General features: G+C 37.5%; 1 protein-coding gene across 1 annotated transcript; it reads left to right on the top strand.

Annotated features, from left to right (window-relative positions):
- Window positions 1–2,624: 2,624 nt before the first annotated feature.
- LOC113271445 (monothiol glutaredoxin-S7, chloroplastic-like) lies at window positions 2,625–5,479 on the top strand. The gene is made up of 3 exons (XM_026521305.1): window positions 2,625–3,021; window positions 3,127–3,396; window positions 5,197–5,479. The coding sequence occupies exons 1-3, from the start codon at window positions 2,796–2,798 to the stop codon at window positions 5,250–5,252; spliced, it is 552 nt and encodes a 183-aa protein (XP_026377090.1). The 5' UTR covers window positions 2,625–2,795; the 3' UTR covers window positions 5,253–5,479.
- The last annotated feature ends 19,129 nt before the right edge of the window (window positions 5,480–24,608 follow it).

Raw genomic sequence — 24,608 nt, 5'->3', positions numbered from 1 at the left:
GCGGTTATTGCAAAAGTACATAACCGTTTTCATAACGGTAATAATCGGAAATTGCGTCGAAAGAAAAACACAGTTAGAGAGTATCTCACAACTATTGTTGTACATATGGTTAAATATTTTAGGCCTTAAGGGTGAGGTCATAGGATCAAATCCTCCTCTTACTGACTGGATATATATAATACACACAATATATATTAGTCCGGGAGCGGTGCCTTGAGGATCTTGGGAGGTCTCTTGAATTCGAAAAGTTCTATTTTTTTGTTTTTGAAAGATTTTTCAAAACATTTATTTCCTTTAATTACGTGATTAATTAGACTTAATTTGGTTTTTGTGAGCGCCTTTTGGCCGTTGAAAGACATCTTATGGTAAAAATCAAAACCAACATATTCTCTCATTAGTTCGCATTTAATTATAGAGCTACTAAAATCAATTTTTGAGAACAAAAAAGAAGAAGCTTTTCTCAATTGTTTTTTATGAGAATCAAGAGACCAGTGTTTGATCAAGATTAAAAAAGGTGAAAGTGTTCAGACTCTCGTAGTGTGCATACGAGATTGAAAGAGAGTTTTCTCGATTGTTTTATCCTGGAGACGTTGTGACTAAGAAATAACTGATTGCACAAAACTCAAGGCAGGGCCGCGAAACATCTTAAAAAGAGCGACATGGTCGTGACTCGGCCGTCACTTTGTTTTATGATTAATCTTTATTCTGCAGGTGTGAAATCAACAATTGTTCCAATACCTTTCATTAGGTATCTTATGGGTGAAAACACATGACCTTTCACTCTGTGTCTTATGGGGAAAGGAAAATTGAGACAACACAAAGAATAAGAAGAAATAGGATAAGAGATAGGTGAGAATCATCCACAGGAGAAGGTCAAAAAAAAAACACAAAAATAACTGAGAATCAACTGACCAGAGGTCAAAACAACGCGGCCAAAATGATAGCCGATACTTTAAAAAGGAAATAATGGTTCCTACTACTGGACTCAAGTACTTTATTTGTACACTAAATATTAAAGAGGAGGGTTCTCCTCACACTTTTATTATCACACTATCTCACACGTTGGACATCATTTTCGTGACTAAAAATCAAACCGTAACGGATTTGAGGCTAATATTTTGGCGATATATTAATATTACATAGCTCTACATTCCTACCGAAAATGAGCGTTCCGAGACGTATAACACTAACATCTACTACTTTGAAAATCAACGGATTTCTGGTCGTCGAAATTAAGACTGGTAGGTTGTGAGGTTTTATATTTCGGAATACGCTCATTTTTTGTAGGCATGTAGAACTTGGTAAGAGGAACATATACTCAAAATATTAGCCTCAAATCCATTACGGTTTGGTTTTTATTTACAAAAATAATGTCCAACGTGTGATAATAAAAGTGCGAAGGGATCCTTCCTTAATATTAAAAGTAAGAATAATCATGAAATTGTGAGATACTGTGAGAATAAGTCTATGGATGTGGAGGAAGGGAGATTAAAATGTGCATTCAGGAGAAGGTTGTCAGATCAGGAGCAGATGGAATGGGACTTATTATGTAATGAATTGGGTCCTTGTTATGGTTTTGAAGATAGGGAAGACAATGTTAGTTTTGGTGGAGACTTCTCAATTCAGAAGTGTTATAATTAGCAGTTAACTGAAGCTGTAGGGGTGAACTTCAATAAATTTTTGTGGAAAAATTCAGTCCCTTCTAAAGTCAGTTTTATGTTATGGGTGATATTTCATGATTCTCTGCCAACAAAAGATATGCTGCAACATAGAAGTATTGAGGTCCAAGATCGTTTGTGTGTTATTTGTAGGCAATATGAGGAAACTGCAGATCATATCTTTTTGCATTGTGCTTATTCTCATCATATTTGGTCTCATTTCTTGAAAGCCTTTAACATCTCCTGGGTTGGAGCTAGAGATATGCTGAGCTTTTTTGAATCTTGGAAGTTTAATGCACTCTCAGGTAGAAATAAGAAGATATGGTGGAAGATCATTATGCTATTCCTTGGCACATTTGGCTTGAAAGGATTAGTAAAACTTTTGGAGGAAGGCCGAAAAAGGAGAAAGAGCTATTGTTGCTTATTAAGCAATCGATAGTACTTTGGTTTTGTGATACAAATGTTTTTCATGGCATTTCTATAAATCGGATTTTATTTCATTGGAACTCTGTTGTGCATACATAATGTATCGCAGGATAGGTCTCTGGTTGTAAATACCTTTCTCTTTTAATATAACCTTCTCTTTTCAAAAAATAAACGGTTCGCGAGTTATAACCCCAAAGGTGTCACTATCCATCCACAAAAAACCCATCAAAACAAAAGTAACACAAAAACCCCAAAAAAACAAAAGTAACACAAGAACCCCAAAGAATTTGATGAAACCAATTTCGAAATTTGGGGTTTTTGTACCAATTTTGAAAAATTTGGGGTTTTTGTACCAATTTTAAAAAATTTGGTGTTTTTGTATCAATTTTGTTTAAAATGGAGTTTTAATGGATCCCAACATTTGAACGGGATTTTTGTACCACAAGTTTGATCACCTTGGGTTTTTATGACTAGTTTTGAAAAATAAATAAAAATAAGTCTTTGGATCATCCGTGTACATTTTTGTGTTAGTATTGAGATGGGTAACGTTCACTTCACGAGTTGGGTGGACTGAGACGAGGTGTAGCGTTACTAAGTCCAGTTAGTGAGGATCCGAGTCAAAGATAAAGAGGCAGAGACTCGAATCGTACTTCTTCTCCTTCGGGTTTCTGATTTTCCAATTTTCCGAAAAACTGAGAGGTAGACGAGAAGATGATGATGAGGGTTCCTTCTGCTTCACTTACATCTTCATATCCTCTACCTTCTTCTGCTAATTCTTCTTCTTCCTCTTCTTCTCATCCAATCATCTACCTCAACCTCATCAGTAAGAAGAACAAAAAAACTACCTTTTCTTCTTCCTTCACAACCACCACCACCACTTCTAGTGGTGGTCTTACTTGGTCAAATCGTATTGGACACTCTCTCCGCTGTTTCTCCGGTAATTTGATTTCCCCCTTCTAAGCTATTACTAGTCTTACTGCTAATTGATTTCGATATTCAATCTGTCGTCTGATATTGAGAATTTTTCATGTTTTGAAAATAGCTTTGACTCCAGGATTAAAGACAACCATAGATAAAGTAGTTACAGCAGACAAAGTTGTCCTTTTCATGAAAGGAACTAAAGATTTCCCACAGTGTGGTTTCTCTAACACTGTTGTTTCGATACTGAGGTCTCTTAATGTTCCTTTCGAGACTCACAACATCCTTGAGAATGAGTTACTTCGTCAGGCACTCAAAGAGTACTCCAACTGGCCTACGTTTCCTCAACTCTATATTGATGGTGAATTCTTTGGTGGTTGTGACATCACTGTTGGTAAGCTCAAATGTAACCTCATTTGTTATCTTTGTCAATAATCATTGGTCCGTCGGTTGTCTGCTCACACACCGTATTCGTGCGCACTGGAGGTCGTAGTGTTACCAGTAACCAAACAGTAGTTAGAATGTAACTGGTAGGTAGTTCCTGTTGGAGATTGTTGTCGTTTTATGAGGGCGTACAAGCTTTCTGTTGAAGCATGTATAGTGATGTTACTTAAGAGGACATAACTTAGGAAGCTAGCTAAATGTGTAGCAATAATGAATCTGGCTGGTTTGCTATTGTCTAAACTCCTGCTATAAGCAGCACCAACTACAACAACAATAACAACAACTACTACTAATCTTTTGTTAGTCCCAAACATGTTGGGGTAGGCTAAAACTCTTGCTATAAGCAAATTTTTCATAGAATTCGTTCTACTGTTGTTTCTGCATCATATTCCAAGCATGTAGGAAGCCTAATATTCATCTAAAGAGCATCAAATCTTAATAATAGGAAAATTTTACGCAATTGCATCAGTAAATTAACATCCAATATGAAGGTAAAAGATGCTCAAGAAAAGTTCTAAATTTGTCTTTAGGTGTGGTTATCTTAGGAAGTTATATGTTATAAGAAAATCGTGGTCTTGGTTTTGGAATCATTTTGGGTGAAAAAAATGTATAAAAAGTTGAAACCAGCAAGAGTTAGATACTACATGATATTTCAGCGAACTGCGCAAAATGTTTACAAGAAGCAGGTATGGGCAATTTGAGAAATGAAGCAATGAATGGATGGACTGTCCTCGTATAGAACTAGGGAGATTGTGAGAATTGAACCATCAAACTTTTGATAGGATTGGCTACTTTGGATTGTAGTGGTTTCTATAACAAGAAGAAAGCTACTACCCTAGAATCTACATTTACATAGATTATTGATTCATTCATTCCTATGAAGACAATCACATCACATGTATGAAATCAAAGAGTTATGAAATTACCTTCTCTGTTTAAGCATGTGTGTTGGTTTCTTCCTTTGGTCCTTAGCAGCACTTTGAAAGGTAATTGGTTGGGTTTACTTTGGAAACACACTAGTCCTCAAGTATGAAGTAAGTTACCTCAATGCTTGACAGTTTATTGCTGAATTGTCTTTTCGTAGTTATCATTTTGTTTTTCTGTTTTAACTATTGTTTTTTAGTGTTTCGATGAACAAAAGACTGTATACTGGACATGAACCAAAGACTGTATACTGGACAACATGTATATGGTATGGACAGTAAGGATGTTACTTTGTTTGGGCGTTGTCGAAGGTGTTGCGAACAATGAGAAGCAGTACTTTTGTTTATACTGTGGACATATAGTGATGAGAACAATGGTTAAACAAAGTAGTACTTTTCTTAAGGAACAAATTAATAGACTGAGTGTTAGTTTCAGGCCAGGATTATTAGCTAGCTAAGGCTATTTTCTAATTAGGCATGTGCTTATTTGTTATTTTATTTGGTTTGTGCACCGTTGAACGTGTGTGGGTGTGTATGTGTTGAGACTTGAGATGGTTATGATGTTTCTGGAAGTGGAAAGCAGAAACGTCTTAGTAGAAACCAATATGAGCACTTGCGCTTGTAGTTCACGATTTTTCTGTTAAAATGATCTTACTGGTTGTCCTCTGCTGCTAAAAGAAACCTTGTTCAGTAAACCAGTCAAATATAAATAGTTTTGATCAATTGGGCTCAGAGGGGCAAATTCATGGTGGGTTTTTTGCTCAACCATAATACATAATATATAAGTTGTTGAGTTAGTAACTCTGACATTTATATTCTTGCAACAGAATCATATAAAAGCGGGGAACTGCAGGAGGTCTTGGAGAAGGCAATGTGCTCTTGATGCAACAGGATCCACGGATATGATTTTGGATGTCACCATGAAGGATGCCCTGTTTATCTTGTACCATCTAATTTGCACCAGAAACCACACATCTCTAGTTTCAAAAATTAAGAATTACTACTTATTGATTCTGTAAATCCAAATGTTGTTATGCAAAATCTTAAGCAACAAATGTAATATTTTGCTATCTTATTTCTTAAATTTCAATCATTCTTTGTGGATTCAAAGTTTTTTTTTTACGTTCTCTTTATTTGATGGACAGAAAAGGACTCACTGATCAAGGTGATTACAGTACATGAACCCAGACGACATGGGATTCAAAGTTATCAGGTACATCCTGAGATTGAAACTAACTCTGTATCCAATCCAAGGCAAGCATGATACGCATTACATTGCTCGAGTCTTGAGTCGTCTCTACCTTATTCGACCTGTTGAGCAACTCTTATTTTCTTGTTAATGAGCCTACTGCGCGAACTGACCTCACAACAGTAACGACTTCATCTCTCTTGGACTCTTTTAAAACGGTGGATTTCACCACGAAAACCATGTACAACAACTATCCGACTAAACTATAGTTTTAGACCATGGAGTCTTGACTCTTGAGAAAGCAATCACACGTTTATATACTAGTAACAAAAAACAAAATATTTTTGTTTCACAAAAAGTTAAACTTATTGCTTCTAGAAGTATGTATCCAACCTACCTTATACTGTAATCTTTTTCTTCCGTAAGGCCGGTTCCTATGGACATGGCAAACCTATGAGTTTGCCACTTTTGCACCCATTATACCGGTTCCTATGGGGGTGGCTAACCTACCCATTTGTCATGCCAGCTGACCTGGCAAATTGGCTGCGCCACTATGAGAAAAAAGGTAAGCGATTGAGTCTCCACCGTAGGGGTTTATGAAGACCGCTAGCGGTCGAGTCTCCACCTCTAGCGGTCTACATAAAACCGGTCGGTCTTGTAATCGTCCTTTATTAAATAGTGAAGTAACGACTATCCCCCTAAATTCACCCCATTCAATTCAATTTAATCACATCTCATTTTCTCATTAACTCTACCATCTTACTCTTTTGTACCTTTAATCATTTGTTTAATTTTTATTTTCAACTCAATGGATTCTTCTGACGAAGAAGTGTGTATTCATATGGATCGATTTGAAGAACAACAACGAATATTCGTTCAGGCGTTGAAACAAATTGATGATGAGTCAGATAAAGATAAAGATCTAACCAACAACTTGTTGCAGCTATATTCGTCAGGGCAAATACCTAGAGATCCAGAGCCAAAAGAAGTGTTCACAAGAAGATATACGTACCGAGGTCGGGATGAATGGCACGAGAAGCTGATGCACGATTATTTTCTTCCCGACTGTGTGTTCTCTAATGAAATTTTCCAAGGCCGATTCCACATACCCCTACATTTGGTACTAAAGATTATTGGAGATCTTTGTCAGGTAGTGATAGACGCATTTATGTGTCTAATATAGCCCAATTGTATATTGTGTTAGTACCCATTTCTGTACTTATTATGGCTTTTTATGTCCCTGTAGGTATTTCTGGAGAAATAAGCTTTTGCGGCGAAATTGGCTAAAAAAGTGGTTTTTGCGCTCGTGGGAGAAAATTACTATACGGACTCTCACTTTGGATAAGGGGTGACCCATTTCCAGGCAGCTGCTAAAGGGACACCAGAACTGGATAGGGGGAGGTCTTCTTCAAATTTCAAATAATGGTTTTTGGCGGGAAAATGCATGCAGCGAGGAGCAGATTTGGAGATCGAATTTCTACGTGATTTTAGGAGATTCAATGGCCTAAATCGGTTTCTATGGACTGTAGAAGATCACTCAAGCCCAGTACAATCAATTGGATCCGGCCAATTGGGCTGGAATGGCCGAGAGAGGGTTTCAAAGTCTCAACAGAGAGACGTGTTCTGTTTCGAGTTTAGAAGATTTTTGAGAGATTTCTGGAGGACTTTGACGCTGGATTAACATGTACATGGTCTTATTCAAGTCTAGGGAAGAGTTTGGTAGCTATTTTATAGCTAAAAGCACGTGAAAAAGCTCAACAGAAGCGATTATTCTCTCAACAGCGCAGAGAAGAAAAAGAAAAGAAAAAGTCGGAATTTATACGAGATATTTGGGGTCTGTGGGATATATAAGAGTGGTTTCAAGTCATAAAAAGGGTTAGAAAAGTTTAGAGAGAAAGAGGAGAGAGTTCAGAGCCGAAACAAGGAAGATACCATTGATTGTTGATGCTGCTGCTGCGAGGAGGAAGAACGTGAAGAACAGACTCTCCAAGGCCGTCGTCTATCAACAGTGACATCGACTGTCATTTGTGGGTCGTAGTTCTTCAACGACAACAACACTTCAGCTTTTTCGTTGATTCTGGACGCCTTCTGTGGGTCGCAAAATTCTGTTTTACATCATTTGCTTGTCTTTCTCTTCATTGTAAAACACTTTTGAGCATCAATGAAATATTTTGAGAGGTTTTCCAACATGATGAGCAGCTAAATTCTTGGTGATTGAGGCAATGGAGGATCTATTCACTCATGTTTGATTGGTAAATTCTTTTTATAAATTCTTAATTATTTATTTTATTTAATTCACTTGGATCAATAAAAAAAGAGATAAAAATGGTTTTCTTAATTAGTTGTGAATCAGTTTGATGTTTTATGCTTAGAATTAATTCTTTGATAAATCATGCTTAAGGATTACAATTTAATATTTGGACACCTTATAGATTAAGAAGTGATTTAATGGAAAAAGAGCTAGATAATAATTATGAAATATTTTTGTAACCAATCAACTTGAAGTAATAGTGAATCCGGAGCCTTAGTCCATTTTAAATCTTGACATCACTCTTTGAAAATTAATTTGCTTTATTTTTATTATAAAAAAAAGTTACCTTCACAAGTTCGAAAAGAACCCCTTTTACCACTACAACTACAATCACTATTTGAAATACATCAAATTTTTGGCGCCGCCGACGCGGATTTGTGTTTAGGTAGCATTTTTTTAGATTTTTTTTTATTTATTATTTTTGTTCTTCTTTACGTTTTTGGATTTTTTGTTTCCTTGCAGATTTTTGAAGTTGGAGCGAAAGTCAATTTTGCCAAAGCTTGTGGTGATTTACTTAAAGTTTGGGAGTGAAAAGCAAAGCCAAAGGAGCGAAAGAAGAAGATTTTCTTTATTTTGTAAAAGAGAGAAAAAAAAAAAAAAAGAGATTTTTTTTTTTATTATTAGTTTTTTTTTTTTAGGCTTTCATTTTTTGTTTTTGCACTTTATTTTTGGACTGTGAACTTTGGACATTTGGACTCTTTATTTTTATTTATTTTTAAACCCTACGGAAGGGTAATTAAATATCATTGTTTGCAGGGAAGGACGACGATTACAATATCGTCTCGGCCCCTCGGGTTCGCACACGACATAGGAGTCGTGGCCCGAGTCGACTTCAGCGGTTCTTCGCCCGTCTGGTACGGGAGGTAAAATTCTAAACACCCGCGAATTCTCCTGCAAGCGGGTTACTGGACTCCTTAAGGTGAATATATGCTGAGGACTTGAATATGGACTGTTTTTAAATTCCTAGTAAAGGGCAAGGACTGGACCGTATAAGATAAAGGTTCGGATTTCATCACCGCTCCCTTCTTGCCCGCCTTAGGAAAACGAAACCTAAAGCGAACCTAAGCCTAAAATTTGGACTAGAAAGAGACCTATAGGGTATCGAGCTTAACAGGACAATCATTCGAAAAATATTGGTTACTCTTTTAAGCACACCTCGAAGTTCTTGAAGGTTTCTGCGAGTTGAATGCGTGACTGCGCTGCATTGGATCGGTGAGGTTTTGGGTATCAAAGCTCCACTGAGCTTCCCTCGCCTCGATTCAACTTGCTTAAACTCGGATTGATTCCAGAGGGGTTTGCTCAAATTGTAACGAATTCCCTTTCGAAGGATTAGAAGCTGGTCTAGAAACAATCTAAGTGGAGCCATCATGCTTGTTGTTTGCTAGAAATCTTTAGGTTTGTTGTGGTAAAGTCGAGTCAGCCTGCTGTGTGATTGCTAGAACCTTCTTGTTAGGATTTTTTTTTTTATTTTTTTTTGATTTATTTTTAGTGTATGCCCGATTTTTTTAGGGCTTGGAAAAGAGATACTCTAGGTCGATTGATTAGCGAAAAACCTAGTAGTTCTTCTGATTTAAGCAGGGAGCTCGAAGATTCTTCTTTTGAGAGCCCTGTTTTTGGAAACTTCTGTTTTGAGAATCTGTCTCTTTGTGAGGATAGTACCCCTAGTACTTCTGTTGTGCCAGCGATGGCAACTTTGAAAGATTACATGTTCCCAACTAGGACCAACCGAGCTTCATGCATTAAATTGCCAGCCACTACGGCTAATTTCGAGATAAAACCTAGTATTCTTCAAATGATCCCTATATTCTTAGGAAAAGATGATGAGAACCCTTATTTTCATATTAGGGACTTTGAGGAAATCTGTGGGACAATTAGAATAAAAGACCTTACTGATGAAGTCTTGAAACTTAAAATGTTTCCCTTTTCCTTGAGAGATAAAGCCAAGACCTGGCTTAACAACCTACCGTATGAATCCATAGAAACATGGCAGGAACTTATCGCTGCCTTCTATATGAAATTCTACCCTAAGCATAAAACTGCAGCTGTTAGGAAAAAAATTAGTGCTAGTGTGCAACAAGAGGGAGAGTCTCTTTATAGGTTTTTAGAGCGATTCAATGATCTCCTATCTCAGTGTCCTCACCATGGATTTGATAATATGAAACTTGTACAGATTATTTATGATGGTTTAGACTATTCGACCAAAGCCATGGTTGAGTCTATGTGCGCTGGTGAGTTCACTAGTAAAAATGCTGATGATGCTTTTACCTTCTTAGGAGCTATCGCTGAAAAATCCCAACAGTGGGAATCTTGTGTTGAACCCCCTAAAAGACTCTTGGTCAATAGAAGTAGCACCAATATGGTAGATACGAGTTTTGCGTCAGATGCTAAGTTTGCTGCTTTGTCCAGAAGGTTAGAAGCTTTGGAAATGGGCCAGTCTAAAAATAGGTCCCTTGTTGAACCTAATAGAGCCTCTCAAGTATCTAGTTGTGGAATAGAGCCCGATAATTCATTTTGGGAAGGTCAGGTTAGTGAAGAGCAAGCCCATGCTGTCTATAACAATGCTAGGTTTGAGAACCGTCAGAAGTTTGACCCATACTCAGAAACCTACAACCCTGGTTGGAGAAACCATCCTAATTTCTCTTGGTCTAAGGGCCAGAGTCAAGGCCAGTCTAGCAATTCTCAGCTTCCCCCAGGTTTTGGTTTTAAGAACTCTTCAGGTCAAACCCAGTTTCAAAACACTTCCGAGAAAAAGATCTCTACCTTAGAGGATACTCTCACTATGTTAGCAAATAACCATGAAATGCTAACAAAGAACCACATGAGCTTTCAACAAGAAACTAGGCAAGAATTGAAGAATAATTCCCAGAGTCTTGCCAAATTAGAACTTCAAGTAGGACAAATAGCTAAGTTCATAAGTGAGAGAGAAGATGGAAGGTTCCCTAGTCGTACTGATCCCAACCCAAAAGGAGAGAAATCGTACAATCATGTGAATGCTGTCACAACCCTTAGGAGTGGAAAGAAAGTTGACAACAAGGTTGTCATGCCTGATAGTGAACATGTTGTAGTTCACCCGTCTGAGCCAGAGAATGAAGAGACTGATAGAGTCTCTAAAGAGACCAATGAGGGTCATGTTGAGCCTCACTATGTTCCCAGAGCCCCATTCCCACAACTGCTAGTTCCTACTAAGAGGGAGTCCAACTTTAATGATATATTGGAGGTTTTTAAGCAGGTTAATATCAACCTTCCATTATTAGATGCAATTAGGCAGATTCCCTCTTATGCCAAGTTCCTTAAGGACTTGTGTACGCGAAAGCGTAAGCTCAGTGTCCAGAAGAAATCCTTCATAGCTAGTCATGTGAGTTCTATTATTCAGAATACCACTACTCCTAAGTATAAAGACCCAGGGTCCCCTACCATTGCTTGTACAATAGGTAAGTACCGTGTTGAGAAATCTTTGCTTGACTTAGGAGCCAGTGTGAATTTACTTCCATATCATGTGTACCTTAAGCTAGGACTTGGTGAGATGAAACCTACCCAGATGACACTTCAGTTAGCTGATAGGTCCGTTAAAATTCCTCGTGGTGTAATCGAGGATGTTCTCATAGAGGTTGACAAGTTTATTTATCCAGTGGATTTTGTTATCCTAGATACCCAACCTGTCCCTGACCCAGAGAACCAAATACCAGTGATTTTAGGTCGCCCGTTTTTAGCTACATCCAATGTGATCATTAACTGTCGAAATGGTATTATGAATTTGTCTTTTGGTAATATGACTATTGAGATGAATATTTTTAATATTAGCAAGCTACCCTCTGAACTAGATGACTCGAATATAGAAGAGGTGAACATGATAGGAACATTAGTCGAGGAGTCATTACCAAACACTTTGTTAGAAGATCCATTAGAAAAATGCCTAGCTCACTTTGGGATTGATTTTGATGATGATAATGTAATTAATGAGGTGAATGCTTTGTTAGATTCAACCCCTTTGTTAGATACTAGTAATGGATGGAAACCTAAGTTCGAACCACTACCAGTTTCTAAGTCTACCCTAGTTCCTTCTTTAGAAGCCTCCTAAGTTGGACCTAAAACCATTGCCAGATACCCTGAAGTATGTGTTTTTAGGCCCGTCTGAGACTTTACCTGTGATTGTTTCTTCCGACTTGGATAGAGATCAGGAAAGTAGGCTAGTAACCGTCATTCAAAACAACAAGGAAGCTTTAGGGTGGACCATAGCAGACATTAAGGGTATAAGTCCTACTGTTTGTATGCATCAGATCTATTTAGAGGAAGACACCAAACCTTCTAGGGAGATGCAACGTCGACTAAACCCCAATATGAAAGAAGTAGTTCGAACTGAGGTTCTTAAGCTATTAGATGCAGGATTATCTACCCTATTTCAGACAGTAAGTGGGTCAGCCCCGTTCAGGTTGTTCCCAAGAAATCTGGTATTACTGTAGTCCAGAATAACAATGAGTTAATCCCGACCCGAATGACCACGGGTTGGCGTGTTTGTATTGACTATAGGAAATTGAACAAGGTCACTAGGAAGGACCACTTTCCCCTTCCCTTCATCGACCAGATGCTAGAGAGATTAGCTGGACATAGTCACTACTGCTTTTTAGATGGCTACTCTGGATATAATCAGATCGTTATTGCCCCAGAAGACCAGGAGAAAACCACTTTTACCTGTCCCTTTGGTACCTTTGCGTATAGACGCATGCCTTTCGGGCTATGTAATGCCCCTGCGACTTTTCAGCGTTGCATGATGAGCATATTTTCTGACATGGTAGAACGGTTCTTAGAGGTCTTTATGGATGATTTTTCAGTGTTTGGTTCGTCTTTCGATGAGTGCTTGCATCATTTGTCATTAGTTTTGACTAGGTGTAAGGAAAAGAATTTAGTGCTTAATTGGGAGAAATGTCACTTTATGGTTCGTTCAGGAATTGTTCTAGGGCATATTGTATCTTCAAAGGGTATAGAGGTGGATAGAGCAAAAGTTGACCTTATTAAAACTTTACCGGTCCCAAAAACCGTAAGAGATATTAGGTCATTCTTAGGACATGCTGGTTTTTATCGTCGTTTCATTAAGGATTTTAGCTTGATGTCTAGACCTCTTTGCAATTTGCTTGCAAAAGATGTTAAGTTTGTTTTTGATGATGCTTGTTTAGAGGCTTTTGAGAAGCTTAAGTCATTACTCACTACCGCCCCCATAGTCCAGGCACCCAACTGGAACCTACCCTTTGAGATCATGTGTGATGCTTCAGATTATGCTATTGGTGTTGTGCTAGGTCAGCGAGAAAATAAGTTACTTCATGTGATTTACTATGCTAGCAAAACTCTGAATGATGCCCAGTTGAACTATACCACTACCGAGAAGGAACTATTAGCCATTGTGTTTGCCTTAGACAAGTTTAGACCCTATCTCTTAGGTTCTAAGATCATCATATATACTGATCATGCTGCTTTAAAATATCTTTTGTCTAAGAAGGATACTAAACCTAGATTGATTAGGTGGATTCTGTTGTTGCAAGAGTTTTCTCCAGACATTAGAGACAAAAAGGGTGCCGAAAATGTTGTAGCAGATCACTTGTCTAGGCTAGTTGTTAGTTCCCCAGATGATTCCCTTCCTATAAGGGATAGCTTTCCTGATGAACAATTGTTCTTTGTTACCCAATTACCTTGGTATGCGAATATAGTGAACTATCTTGTTACTGGTCGAATGCCCCAACATTGGGGTAAACAAGATCGTTCTAGATTTTTAGCTGAGGTTAAGCACTTCTTTTGGGATGATCCTTATTTGTTTAAGTATTGCCAGACCAGATTATTAGGAGATGTATACCTGAGAGTGACCAGTCCAGTATTATTTCCTTTTGTCATGATCATGCTTGTGGGGGTCACTTTAGTGCTAAGAAAACTGCTGCTAAGATATTGCAGTGTGGATTCTATTGGCCTTCGTTGTTTAAAGACTCCCACAGTTACTGCGTTACTTGTGAACGATGCCAGAAATTAGGAACCATTTCCCGTAGGAACATGATGCCCTTGAACCCTATTTTAATTGTTGAGGTCTTTGATGTGTGGGGTATTGACTTTATGGGTCCGTTTCCTAATTCTTTTGGTAACCTATACATCCTTGTCGCCGTAGACTATGTCTCTAAGTGGATTGAGGCGGTTGCGTGTAAAACCAATGACCATAGGGTTGTGATTGAGTTCTTGAAAAATAATATACTTACACGTTTTGGTACACCGCGAGCTATAATTAGTGATGGAGGGTCGCACTTTTGTAATGGGACTTTTAGACTTCTGATGAAGAAATATGGTATTACACATAAGGTAGCTACCCCGTATCATCCACAGACTAGTGGTCAGGTAGAGGTTTCCAATAGGGAGATAAAACGTATATTAGAGAAAACAGTTAATCCTAATCGGAAAGACTGGTCGTCTAGGCTTACTGATGCCTTATGGGCTTACCGTACTGCGTTTAAGACCCCATTGGAATGTCGCCTTATCGGCTTGTTTATGGCAAGGCATGTCACTTACCTGTTGAGTTAGAACACAGAGCTTATTGGGCTGTTAAGCAGCTAAATTTTTCACTTGACAAGGCAGGAGCCCATAGGAAACTCCAGCTCAATGAGTTGGACGAGATTCGTATAGATGCTTACGATAGTGCGAAGGAGTATAAGAACAAAATGAAACTTGTGCATGATAGAAACATATTACGGAAGTCATTTTCTCCAGGTCAAAAAGTTCTTCTGTATGACACTCGTTTGCATCTATTCCCCGGGAAACTGCGCTCTCGGTGGACCGGTCCTTTTGTGGTCCGTACTGTTTTTCCTCATGGAGCTGTTGAGATCGAGACACTGGATGGTAGTAGTTCTTCAAAGGTTAACGGTCAGCGATTGAAGCCCTTTTTAGAGCCTTTTCCTACAGTGATGTTGAGGAGGTCCCTCTGGAGGACCCTGTTTACCCTTGATTGACCATCGAGGCGATTTGTATGTTGTATAATTTTTGTATTCAGTTTTTGGTTTCACTTCACTCAGGTACTATCTTTCCGAACTCTCTCTTTACTATTTCCTCATGTTACTTATATTCTTGGTACTGTTCTTTCATGAGAAACATTGAGGACAATGTTAGATTTAAGTTTGGGGGTGGGGAAGAAACTTTTTGTTAGCTTTTAGTTGCAATAAATAAACTCCAGAGCCTAGAAATTTATGCCTATTGAGGATTGCACTAACTAATCTAAGTGGATGGAAGCATTTTGATTGTAGGAGTTTGAGGAACCAATCTGATTAGATGGAAACATCTAAAGAGTCTATTCATAAAAGCACAGAGCTCAGGTGTTAGAAATAACATGATAGTTTCACCATATCTCGTTGAGTCCTTTTCACTTCTATTTTTATTTTATTTTGTTTTTAAACTATGTTTCTCTAAGTGATAGGTGGGGCCCACGATTCAAGTTGTTACCAATGCTAGGGTGAATTAGAGTGATTGAGATACCATGAAAAAAAAAAAAAAAAAAGTTGAAAAAAAAGATGAAAAAAAAAAAAAAAAAAAAAAAGAAAAAAAAAAAAAAAAAAAAAAAAAAATTGAGACCAGACCATTTGACCAAAAGGAATAAATTCAATAAAGTCGACCACTGGTACCCTTGTATATGCCAGTTGTGTTGACCTAGAGTTAGGTTATCGACCACTGGTACCCTTGTATATGCCAGTGTGTTGATATTAGTCAGACTAGTATCTCAATCCATTAGGATAGGTTCATTTTGGCGGAGGCCTTCAGACAGATATGGGAAACGCGTTCACTTAGTAAACATCAAAACCATCTATGTTTTTCTATATCCATCTTCTTGATCTATCCATGTGATTAGTTTTGACTCCGAATATGATGTCCATAGTGCAACTATCTGAGTAGAGCTCTGTCACTTTATATGAATTTTAGTATGCTTGAGTGCAAACTCGTGTACAGCAATTGGAATTTCGCATCAGGGTACTTCTTCCTGTAGTCAATAAGTATGCCAACCAAGGAGATTCTTTAGTGCCTTCCAAGGTTCTGCGTAGATAGCTAAGGTCTGGAGTACAGGTTTTGTGGGTATATCTCTGGTAAGCCCTCCCGAGACTATAACTCGGCCACTAGGGCCACCTAGGGGTTTAAAGGCTTATTGCATACGCTAAATGCAATCGACGATGCCTGCGACAGTGAGTTAGGATTTTATTTTGTAGTTTTGATTTGCTCGGGACTAGCAAATAATAAGTTTGGGGGTATTTGATAGACGCATTTATGTGTCTAATATAGCCCAATTGTATATTGTGTTAGTACCCATTTTGTACTTATTATGGCTTTTTATGTCCCTGTAGGTATTTCTGGAGAAATAAGCTTTTGCGGCGAAATTGGCTAAAAAAGTGGGTTTTGCGCTCGTGGGAGAAAATTACTATACGGACTCTCACTTTGGATAAGGGGTGACCCATTTCCAGGCAGCTGCTAAAGGGACACCAGAACTGGATAGGGGGAGGTCTTCTTCAAATTTCAAATAATGGTTTTTGGCGGGAAAATGCATGCAGCGAGGAGCAGATTTGGAGATCGAATTTCTACGTGATTTTAGGAGATTCAATGGCCTAAATCGGTTTATATGGACTGTAGAAGATCACTCAAGCCCAGTACAATCAATTGGATCCGGCCAATTGGGCTGGAATGGCCGAGAGAGGGTTTCAAAGTCTCAACAGAGAGACGTGTTCTGTTTCGAGTTTAGAAGATTTTTGAGAGATTTCTGGAGGACTTTGACGCTGGATTAACATGTGCATGGTCTTATTCAAGTCTAGGGAAGAGTTTGGTAGCTATTTTATAGCTAAAAGCACGTGAAAAAGCTCAACAGAAGCGATTATTCTCTCAACAGCGCAGAGAAGAAAAAGAAAAGAAAAAGTCGGAATTTTTACGAGATATTTGGGGTCTGTGGGATATATAAGAGTGGTTTCAAGTCATAAAAAGGGTTAGAAAAGTTTAGAGATAAAGAGGAGAGAGTTCAGAGCCGAAACAAGGAAGATACCATTGATTGTTGCTGCTGCTGCTGCGAGGAGGAAGAACGTGAAGAACAGACTCTCCAAGGCCGTCGTCTATCAACAGTGACATCGACTGTCATTTGTGGGTCGTAGTTCTTCAACGACAACAGCACTTCAGCTTTGTCGTTGATTCTGGACGCCTTCTGTGGGTCGCAAAATTCTGTTTTACATCATTTGCTTGTCTTTCTCTTCATTGTAAAACACTTTTGAGCATCAATGAAATATTTTGAGAGGTTTTCCAACATGATGAGCAGCTAAATTCTTGGTGATTGAGGCAATGGAGGATCTATTCACTCATGTTTGATTGGTAAATTCTTTTTATAAATTCTTAATTATTTATTTTATTTAATTCACTTGGATCAATAAAAAAAGAGATAAAAATGGTTTTCTTAATTAGTTGTGAATCAGTTTGATGTTTTATGCTTAGAATTAATTCTTTGATAGATCATGCTTAAGGATTACAATTTAATATTTGGACACCTTATAGATTAAGAAGTGATTTAATGGAAAAAGAGCTAGATAATAATTATGAAATATTTTTGTAACCAATCAACTTGAAGTAATAGTGAATCCGGAGCCTTAGTCCATTTTAAATCTTGACATCACTCTTTGAAAATTAATTTGCTTTATTTTTATTAAAAAAAAAAGTTACCTTCATAAGTTCGAAAAGAACCCCTTTTACCACTACAACTACAATCACTATTTGAAATACATAAGGTAGAACCTCAATTTAATTATCAGTATGATGCACTGAATATTAGGGGTCATACCCCTGAAAAAAAGGTTACTTCGGCCTTAAGGATTCTAGGATATGGCAGACCTCCGGATTCTAATGATGAGTACCTTCGCATTGGCAAAACAACCGCATACAAGTATCTTTCATTGTTTTGCAAAACAATGATTAATCATTTTGGTCCAACCTATTTACAAAAACCAACTGACGCAGATGTTAGAGAAATATTAAAGCAAAATCAAGAAAGAGGATTTCCCGGAATGCTGGGTAGTCTTGACTGCATGCATTGGGTATGGACCGGATGCCCTACCTATTGGGCCGGTCAGTATAAGGGTCACTATGCAAAACCAACGGTTATCCTTGAGGTTGTTGCTTCTTATGATTGTTGGATATGGCATGCTTTTTTTGGTCTCCCCGGATCTCAAAACGATATAAATGTTTTACACAAATCGTCTTTGTTTGAAGATTTAAAGTATGGAATTTCTCCCCAGGTAAATTTCAGTATCAACGGGAATCACTACACTCATGGTTATTATCTCTTGCAGATGAAATTTATCCAAAATGGTCAACTTTAGTTCAATGTTACTGTCAGCCACCCGCCGGTGAAATGGGTCGTTCATACTCATATTTCTATAGTAGACAAATGAATCTGAGAAAGGATTTGGAACGGGATTTTGGAATTCTGAAGCGGAAGTTCGCAATAATTTGTGGGCCTTATCGTGGTCTAAGTGCTCGTGAAATGCATAAGACTATGCTGACTTGCATCATTATGCATAACATGGTAATCCAGGAAACTCATCGTAATAAGAATTGGACTAACCATCAACATGAATACTTAAGTCTTGAGATTATACCAGAAAGAGGATTACCTGCAAGGAACTATGCGCAAATGACCAGTCATATTGAGAACAGAACTCTGTATAACAGGTTAAGGGAAGATCTCAGAGCGAATATATGGGCTGAGTTTGGAAGAGATGGAGGACGAATTGAGTAGTGTTGTTTCATTTTTTATTTTATTGTTTTTTTTGTTTTGTTTTTTAATTTTTAATTGTTTAAGTTTCATTTGTTGTTCCACAGTTTTCTTTTGAAGTTGTTTAAGTTTAAATTTTTTTAACGGTCATTTAAAGTAGCGGTTTAGACTCATTCGCTAGCGGTCTAAACTCAATCGCCAACATTCCTTATAAATATACCTTCACTTCATCCATTTCAAAATCACACCTTCACTTCTCTACAAAAACACTTCTCTACTTTCTGGTCAATTTATGGATGATCCTAGATTCACTGAAGATGAAGATTTATCTCTTTGTAGAAACTATGTAATATACTACCCGAAGAGAGGTAAAGAACGACGGATGAACGGTTTACCTAGTATGAGTTATTTGGGTAAAATTCATGATGCCTTCTGCACAGAGACAGGTAATCCTTGAAAAAGCGGGGGTCTAACAATACCACCCAATATTTCGCTTAGCAATCTGTATGGACTAACTCTGAGATACTTTCTAGAGAATCAACTAGACAGTCAGACTCAATCTCGGTAAAATTATCTCAAGGAGTTAATATCTCTCTCTTGTTTTGATTTACTCGAGCTAATAGAAATCAGCGAGTTTTTATTTAAACATAAGGAATAACTTGGATGGTACCAAAGACCAATATCCAAGGACCAATCAATGACAATCAACAACCAAAGGTTGGATTACTCTAATTGATGATCTAACGCACAACCTGTATTATATCAATTATAAAGATAAACCAATATAATGTGGAAATAGAAATAACACAGACAGCAGAAATTTTGTTAACGAGGAAACTGCAAATGCAGAAAAACCCTGGGACCTAGTCCAGATTGAAAACACACTGTATTAAGCCGCTACAGACACTAGCCTACTCCAAGCTAACTTCGGACTGGACTGTAGTTGAACCCCAATCAGTCTCCCACTGATCCAAGGTACGGTTGTACTCCCTACGCCTATGATCCCAGCAGGATACTGCGCACTTGATTCCCTTAGCTGACCTCACCCACAACTAAGAGTTGCTACGACCCAAAATCGCAGGCTTTGTCAATAAACAAATCTGTCTCACACAGACAAGTCTATCAAAGGATCAATCTGTCTCCCACGGATAAATCGGAAAAGGTTTTGTTCCGTCTTTTGATAATAATCAAGGTGAACATGAACCAATTGATAATCCGGTCTTATATTCCGAAGAACAACCTAGAGTTATCAATCACCTCACAACAATCTTAATCGTATGGTAGTGAAACAAGATGTTGCGGAATCACAAACAATGAGACGAAGATGTTTGTGATTACTTTTTATATCTTGCCTATCGGAGATATCATTCTCAAGCCAATCAACCTGAATGTACTCGTACGATAGAAGATGCAAGATCAGATCACACAACTACGATAAAAGTAATATCGGTTTGGCTTCACAATCCCAATGAAGTCTTTAAGTCGTTAACCTGGTTTTAGAAGAAGAAAACCAAAGGTTAAAGGAGAAACGACTCTAGTATGCAAACTAGTATCACATGTGAGGTGTGGGGATTAGTTTTGCACAGATTCTAGAGTTCCCCTTATATAGTCTTTCAAATTAGGGTTTGTAATTAAGTTACCTTGGTAACAAAGCAATCAATATCCACTGTTAGATGAAAACCTGATTTAGATTAAAGTTAATATTTATCAACCGTTAGATCGATAACTTAGCTTGTTATATACACTTGATAATGCACGCTCCTAGGTTTGTTAACCGTACCCAAACGTATACACTTGTTGGTTCAACAATAGTTAACCAAAAGGTTAGCCATATGAGCATTTCATATCAACCACGTTCTTCTTCACCATAACTAGTTCAAATGACTTCAAATGAACTAGCTAGAGAGTTGTTCAATTGCAAGGAAATCTCATGTACTACACAACACACAATTGAAGCAAAGATGATTTGATTCACTTGAATCGGTTCATGAACTTTTATAGCCACGGTTTGCAAACTGCATTCCTTAGTCTTTTTAAGTTTAAGTTCAGAAATCATCTTCAGATATATAACCTTCTCAAGTTCACAGACTAGGTTCGCGGACTTAAGTTATCGGGCAGAGTTTACAAACTCCAGCAGAAATTCTCGGGTATAAGAACTTCGCCAGTTCGCGGACTAGGTTCGTGGACTGAGTTCGCGGACTTATCTTCACGCAAGTAGTTTGTCAACTCCAGCAGAAATTCTCGGGTTTGAGAACTTCGGCAGTTCGCGGACTGAGTTTGCGGACTTGGCTCATGCCATTCTTCCGGTTCTCTTGATCAACAAAGTTCGCAAACTTTGGTTCAAGGAATAAGACTTATACATAAATGTGTTCCCACAACAATGCTTATGTCCACCATTGGTTATGTAATCTAAACTCTCATTTCAATCATTGAAACATTCTTAGAGGATGTTATAAAGTTGTTACACCATTTCTCGTCAAAGTAATTTTTAAGATGATTGAAACATATCATGACTTTCGTCACATGGTAAAGATAAACTTGGTTAAAGCGAAAAGTTTACCAACTCATATTTTGAGATATGGATAGGCGAGGTATACTCGGCTAAAAATACCAAATGTGTATAATCAAAGTCTATATATATAGCATAAGACTTATTGTCTCAAAGAGTAGGAGATAGAGTAGATATACTTTTGAGTGATGGATAAGTTCAAGTCTTCAATACCTTTTTGTCGAGAAGTTCCACCGGTTCCTTGAGTAGTTCTTCTACTTGTATGATGAATCGCCATGAATTCCTTGAGCTCAATTACACTTTCTATCCTAGTCCGAGACTTAGCTATAATAGACTAGAAATCAAGACTTATGGTTTTGATCACTAACATTGAAAAACATGCGCATGCGAGTTCGACCGAGCAATGCTCTAACAATCTCCCCCGTTGTCAATTTTAGTGACAAAACTATCAATACATATGGAATACAAAAAAGATAAAGAAACTTTAGTAGCTCATATTCCACATGTCTAATCTTCAACATTCCTCGAAATCTTCGTCACTTCCAAGTACTCCAATGATTCCAAAGGTTGTAAGTTTAGCATCACCGCTGTTGAAGATCCGTAGCTATAACAATGAGAAAGCATCGGTCTCGATCATTGATCGAATTTTATATAGTGGTAAAAGGTTGTCTTTCACTCCGACTTGTTGAGAATTTTTTTTAAGATTTAATAAAGAAAATAAGGAAAATAAGGAAAATATATACAAATATGGTGACAGGATGAAGAGAGGTTGGGACTCAGGATTCCACTGTTTTTCATGTTTATGGGGTTCAAAAATTAATTGTAGACATTTATAGATCAAAACAAAGGAAACATCAACTCTATTATTTGTCAAAGTAGATTTCATAAAATATTACACGTAGGTCATAAGCGTGGCGCATCAAAATTATCTAGAACTAAGCATGCTCCATCAAACAAAGTCACGAGTAGTTAATAGAAATCATAATTCATTAAAAATTAATGCAAATAGTAAATAAACAATTAATTAAATTACCCCAATGGTGAAATCCAGCTTCCTCCGTTGTCCCAATGTTAGGTTTAACTCCTCATGTTCGAAATACACTCAAAAGTTGATTTCATTGCTCAAAATGTGTTTGCAAGAGGAAAGAGTATAAAGCAGTGTGTTTGTAACAGATATAACTTTTACAGAACTCACTGTTACAGAGAAACATTAACAGGCTGTTGCGAACTCGAAATAATTGTTACAGAAATTGTTACAAAGTTATTGGATTTGAATGTGTAGGCAACGGTTTCTCCGACTGTCTAAATATGTTGTTTTGTGTTCTTCATCTTCTTCTTCGCCTGAAAGTGCATAACTCGTCTGCAACTTCTTCTACGAACCAGAAATTCAGCTCTAACTCTCCATAAGTCTTCTCTGAGTCCCCGGCACCCTAGATATACTCACGGGATCAACATAACTCGAGTTTAATTCCCGTATCTTCTCCATTTTTGTTTTATTCTCCACGGGATAATTTCCTTCTTTGCGAAGATTTTATTCCTTCTTCAAGTGTCTGCTGATGTCGACACACACCCAACATGCTACGTTCACGTTCAGTTAGAGAAATACTCAGTCCATCCACCGTATATATCACATTAAACATCAAAAAACAGAATTGAAAACCCGATATTCTTGTGGACCATGTTTGTCGAGATAACGAAGGAAACTTCCTTTTTCTTCACTGCATGCGTCTTCTGGTGGTTTGCTCAGGCTGAACATGTTGAATACGTAATCCAGAAGGATTTAAACTCTGCGCAAATACTTCAAATATCTAAACAAGAATATCGAGAATCACTCCAACACACGTTTGCCCTGTTTTACATCAAACCGATAATCTATCCATTTTTTGACGAAACAAAACACATTACCGTCCCTGTTTAATCGAAACTGGGTGATATCAATTAAATCCGGTCATTGAATCTCAATAAATCCCCTCCAAATTCTCTTCCAGAAGTTACGCCGCAATAGATATTTGAGCTGATAAATTCCCACCACTTTTATGTTTCTCGTGAAGAAGAAGTGGCGTCCCCTTATCCAGGTGTGGGGTGCGAGTAGCACTGGGATGCCCCATAGCAATTGGGTTGCCCCTTATCCAAAGTGGGAGTCCGAATATCAAGTGTCCTCCGGGTGCCAAAATCAACTTTTCGAGCCGAATATTCCAAAAATGTTTATTTCCCAAGAACACCTACACATACATAAAAACACCATAATAAGTACAAAATCAAGCACTAACAATAGAGACACCGAGGACAATTCGTACAAAAAAATGTGTCTATCAATCATTGTTATATAGTGTCATGGTATTATTACACAGTGTCAAAGTCCAGTTGTATCACAACTTCAACAATAATACTATGGTGATATGTATCACTCCCCCTTAATCAATACTCCATCTCACATGGAAACTACTCCCCCTTACACAATGATCCGAAAACCATATGTATTTGTAGTGTGAACTATATATTAACTCTCCCCCTTTTTGTCAATAAAATTGGCAAAGGTACAAGAAAGGGATCATAATGAAATTTCCAAGAGAGACATTTCATGACCAAAGGAAAAAATACATACCAACTAATTTAAATGCAATCATAAAGCCGAAGCTAAATGCATTCATCAAGGAATTTACAGATACAAGATAACCCCTCTAAAATTCCACAACCGCACACCCCTCAAGATATGACCATTAAGCACAAGTTCAAAAGAACTCTCCCCCATTTGATGTCATTCACGAAAGAACAACAAGAGCGACCTTAATTTCGAAAGAAAGGAAGGATTTTATTGGACACCAAAAACCATGAGAATGATTTTTTACATCCAAAAACTTAATTAAATTAATCACAAGTAAATCCATGATTAATTTAATCGGAATACGCAATCAAATTAAACACAAAAAGTGATCAATTCAATTGATTATGCTCAACATAAGAGAACTTCTGGAGATACGAAAATACTCAACTAGATTAATTACAAGAGAACCCATAATTAACCTAATCGGAATACACAACCAAACTAATCACAAAAGTAATCAATTTAATTGTCATTTGTTTTGCTCGACATAAGAAATCTTACGGAGCAATAACTAAATAACCAAACAAGATGATTAATTTAGTTCAATATGCTCGACATAACATATCTCACGGAACACCAACTAAGCTAAAAAATCAACTTGGTTGTATAGTGCTCAACATAAGATACATTACGGAGCCTCACAGTAATACATAAAATATGGATCAGGGATGATCAATACTGCGGAATACACAAGGATTCATTCTATTTTTCATCACTATTTGCATAACGATATTAATAGACATAATCCTTGTAAGCAAAAGATTTTAACCTATCTTCCATCAAATATTTGACAATATAGGCTTAACTTTTGTATTTGCCAAAAGTCCATTCATTCTTTTACCAGTACATGAATACCGATCACGAACGAC

This window comes from Papaver somniferum, chromosome 4, assembly GCF_003573695.1.
Source record: "Papaver somniferum cultivar HN1 chromosome 4, ASM357369v1, whole genome shotgun sequence".
In the NCBI taxonomy this organism is placed as follows: domain Eukaryota; kingdom Viridiplantae; phylum Streptophyta; class Magnoliopsida; order Ranunculales; family Papaveraceae; genus Papaver; species Papaver somniferum.
This window is presented reverse-complemented; position numbering and strand designations above follow the sequence as displayed.

Excerpts from the sequence above, each read along its gene's own strand:
- LOC113271445 (XM_026521305.1), top strand. The coding sequence starts at position 2,796 with ATGATGATGAGGGTTCCTTCTGCTTCACTTACATCTTCATATCCTCTA. Across the intron at positions 3,022-3,126 it reads CTCTCTCCGCTGTTTCTCCG|CTTTGACTCCAGGATTAAAG; the intron begins GTAATTTGATTT and ends TTTTGAAAATAG. Across the intron at positions 3,397-5,196 it reads TGGTTGTGACATCACTGTTG|AATCATATAAAAGCGGGGAA; the intron begins GTAAGCTCAAAT and ends TTCTTGCAACAG.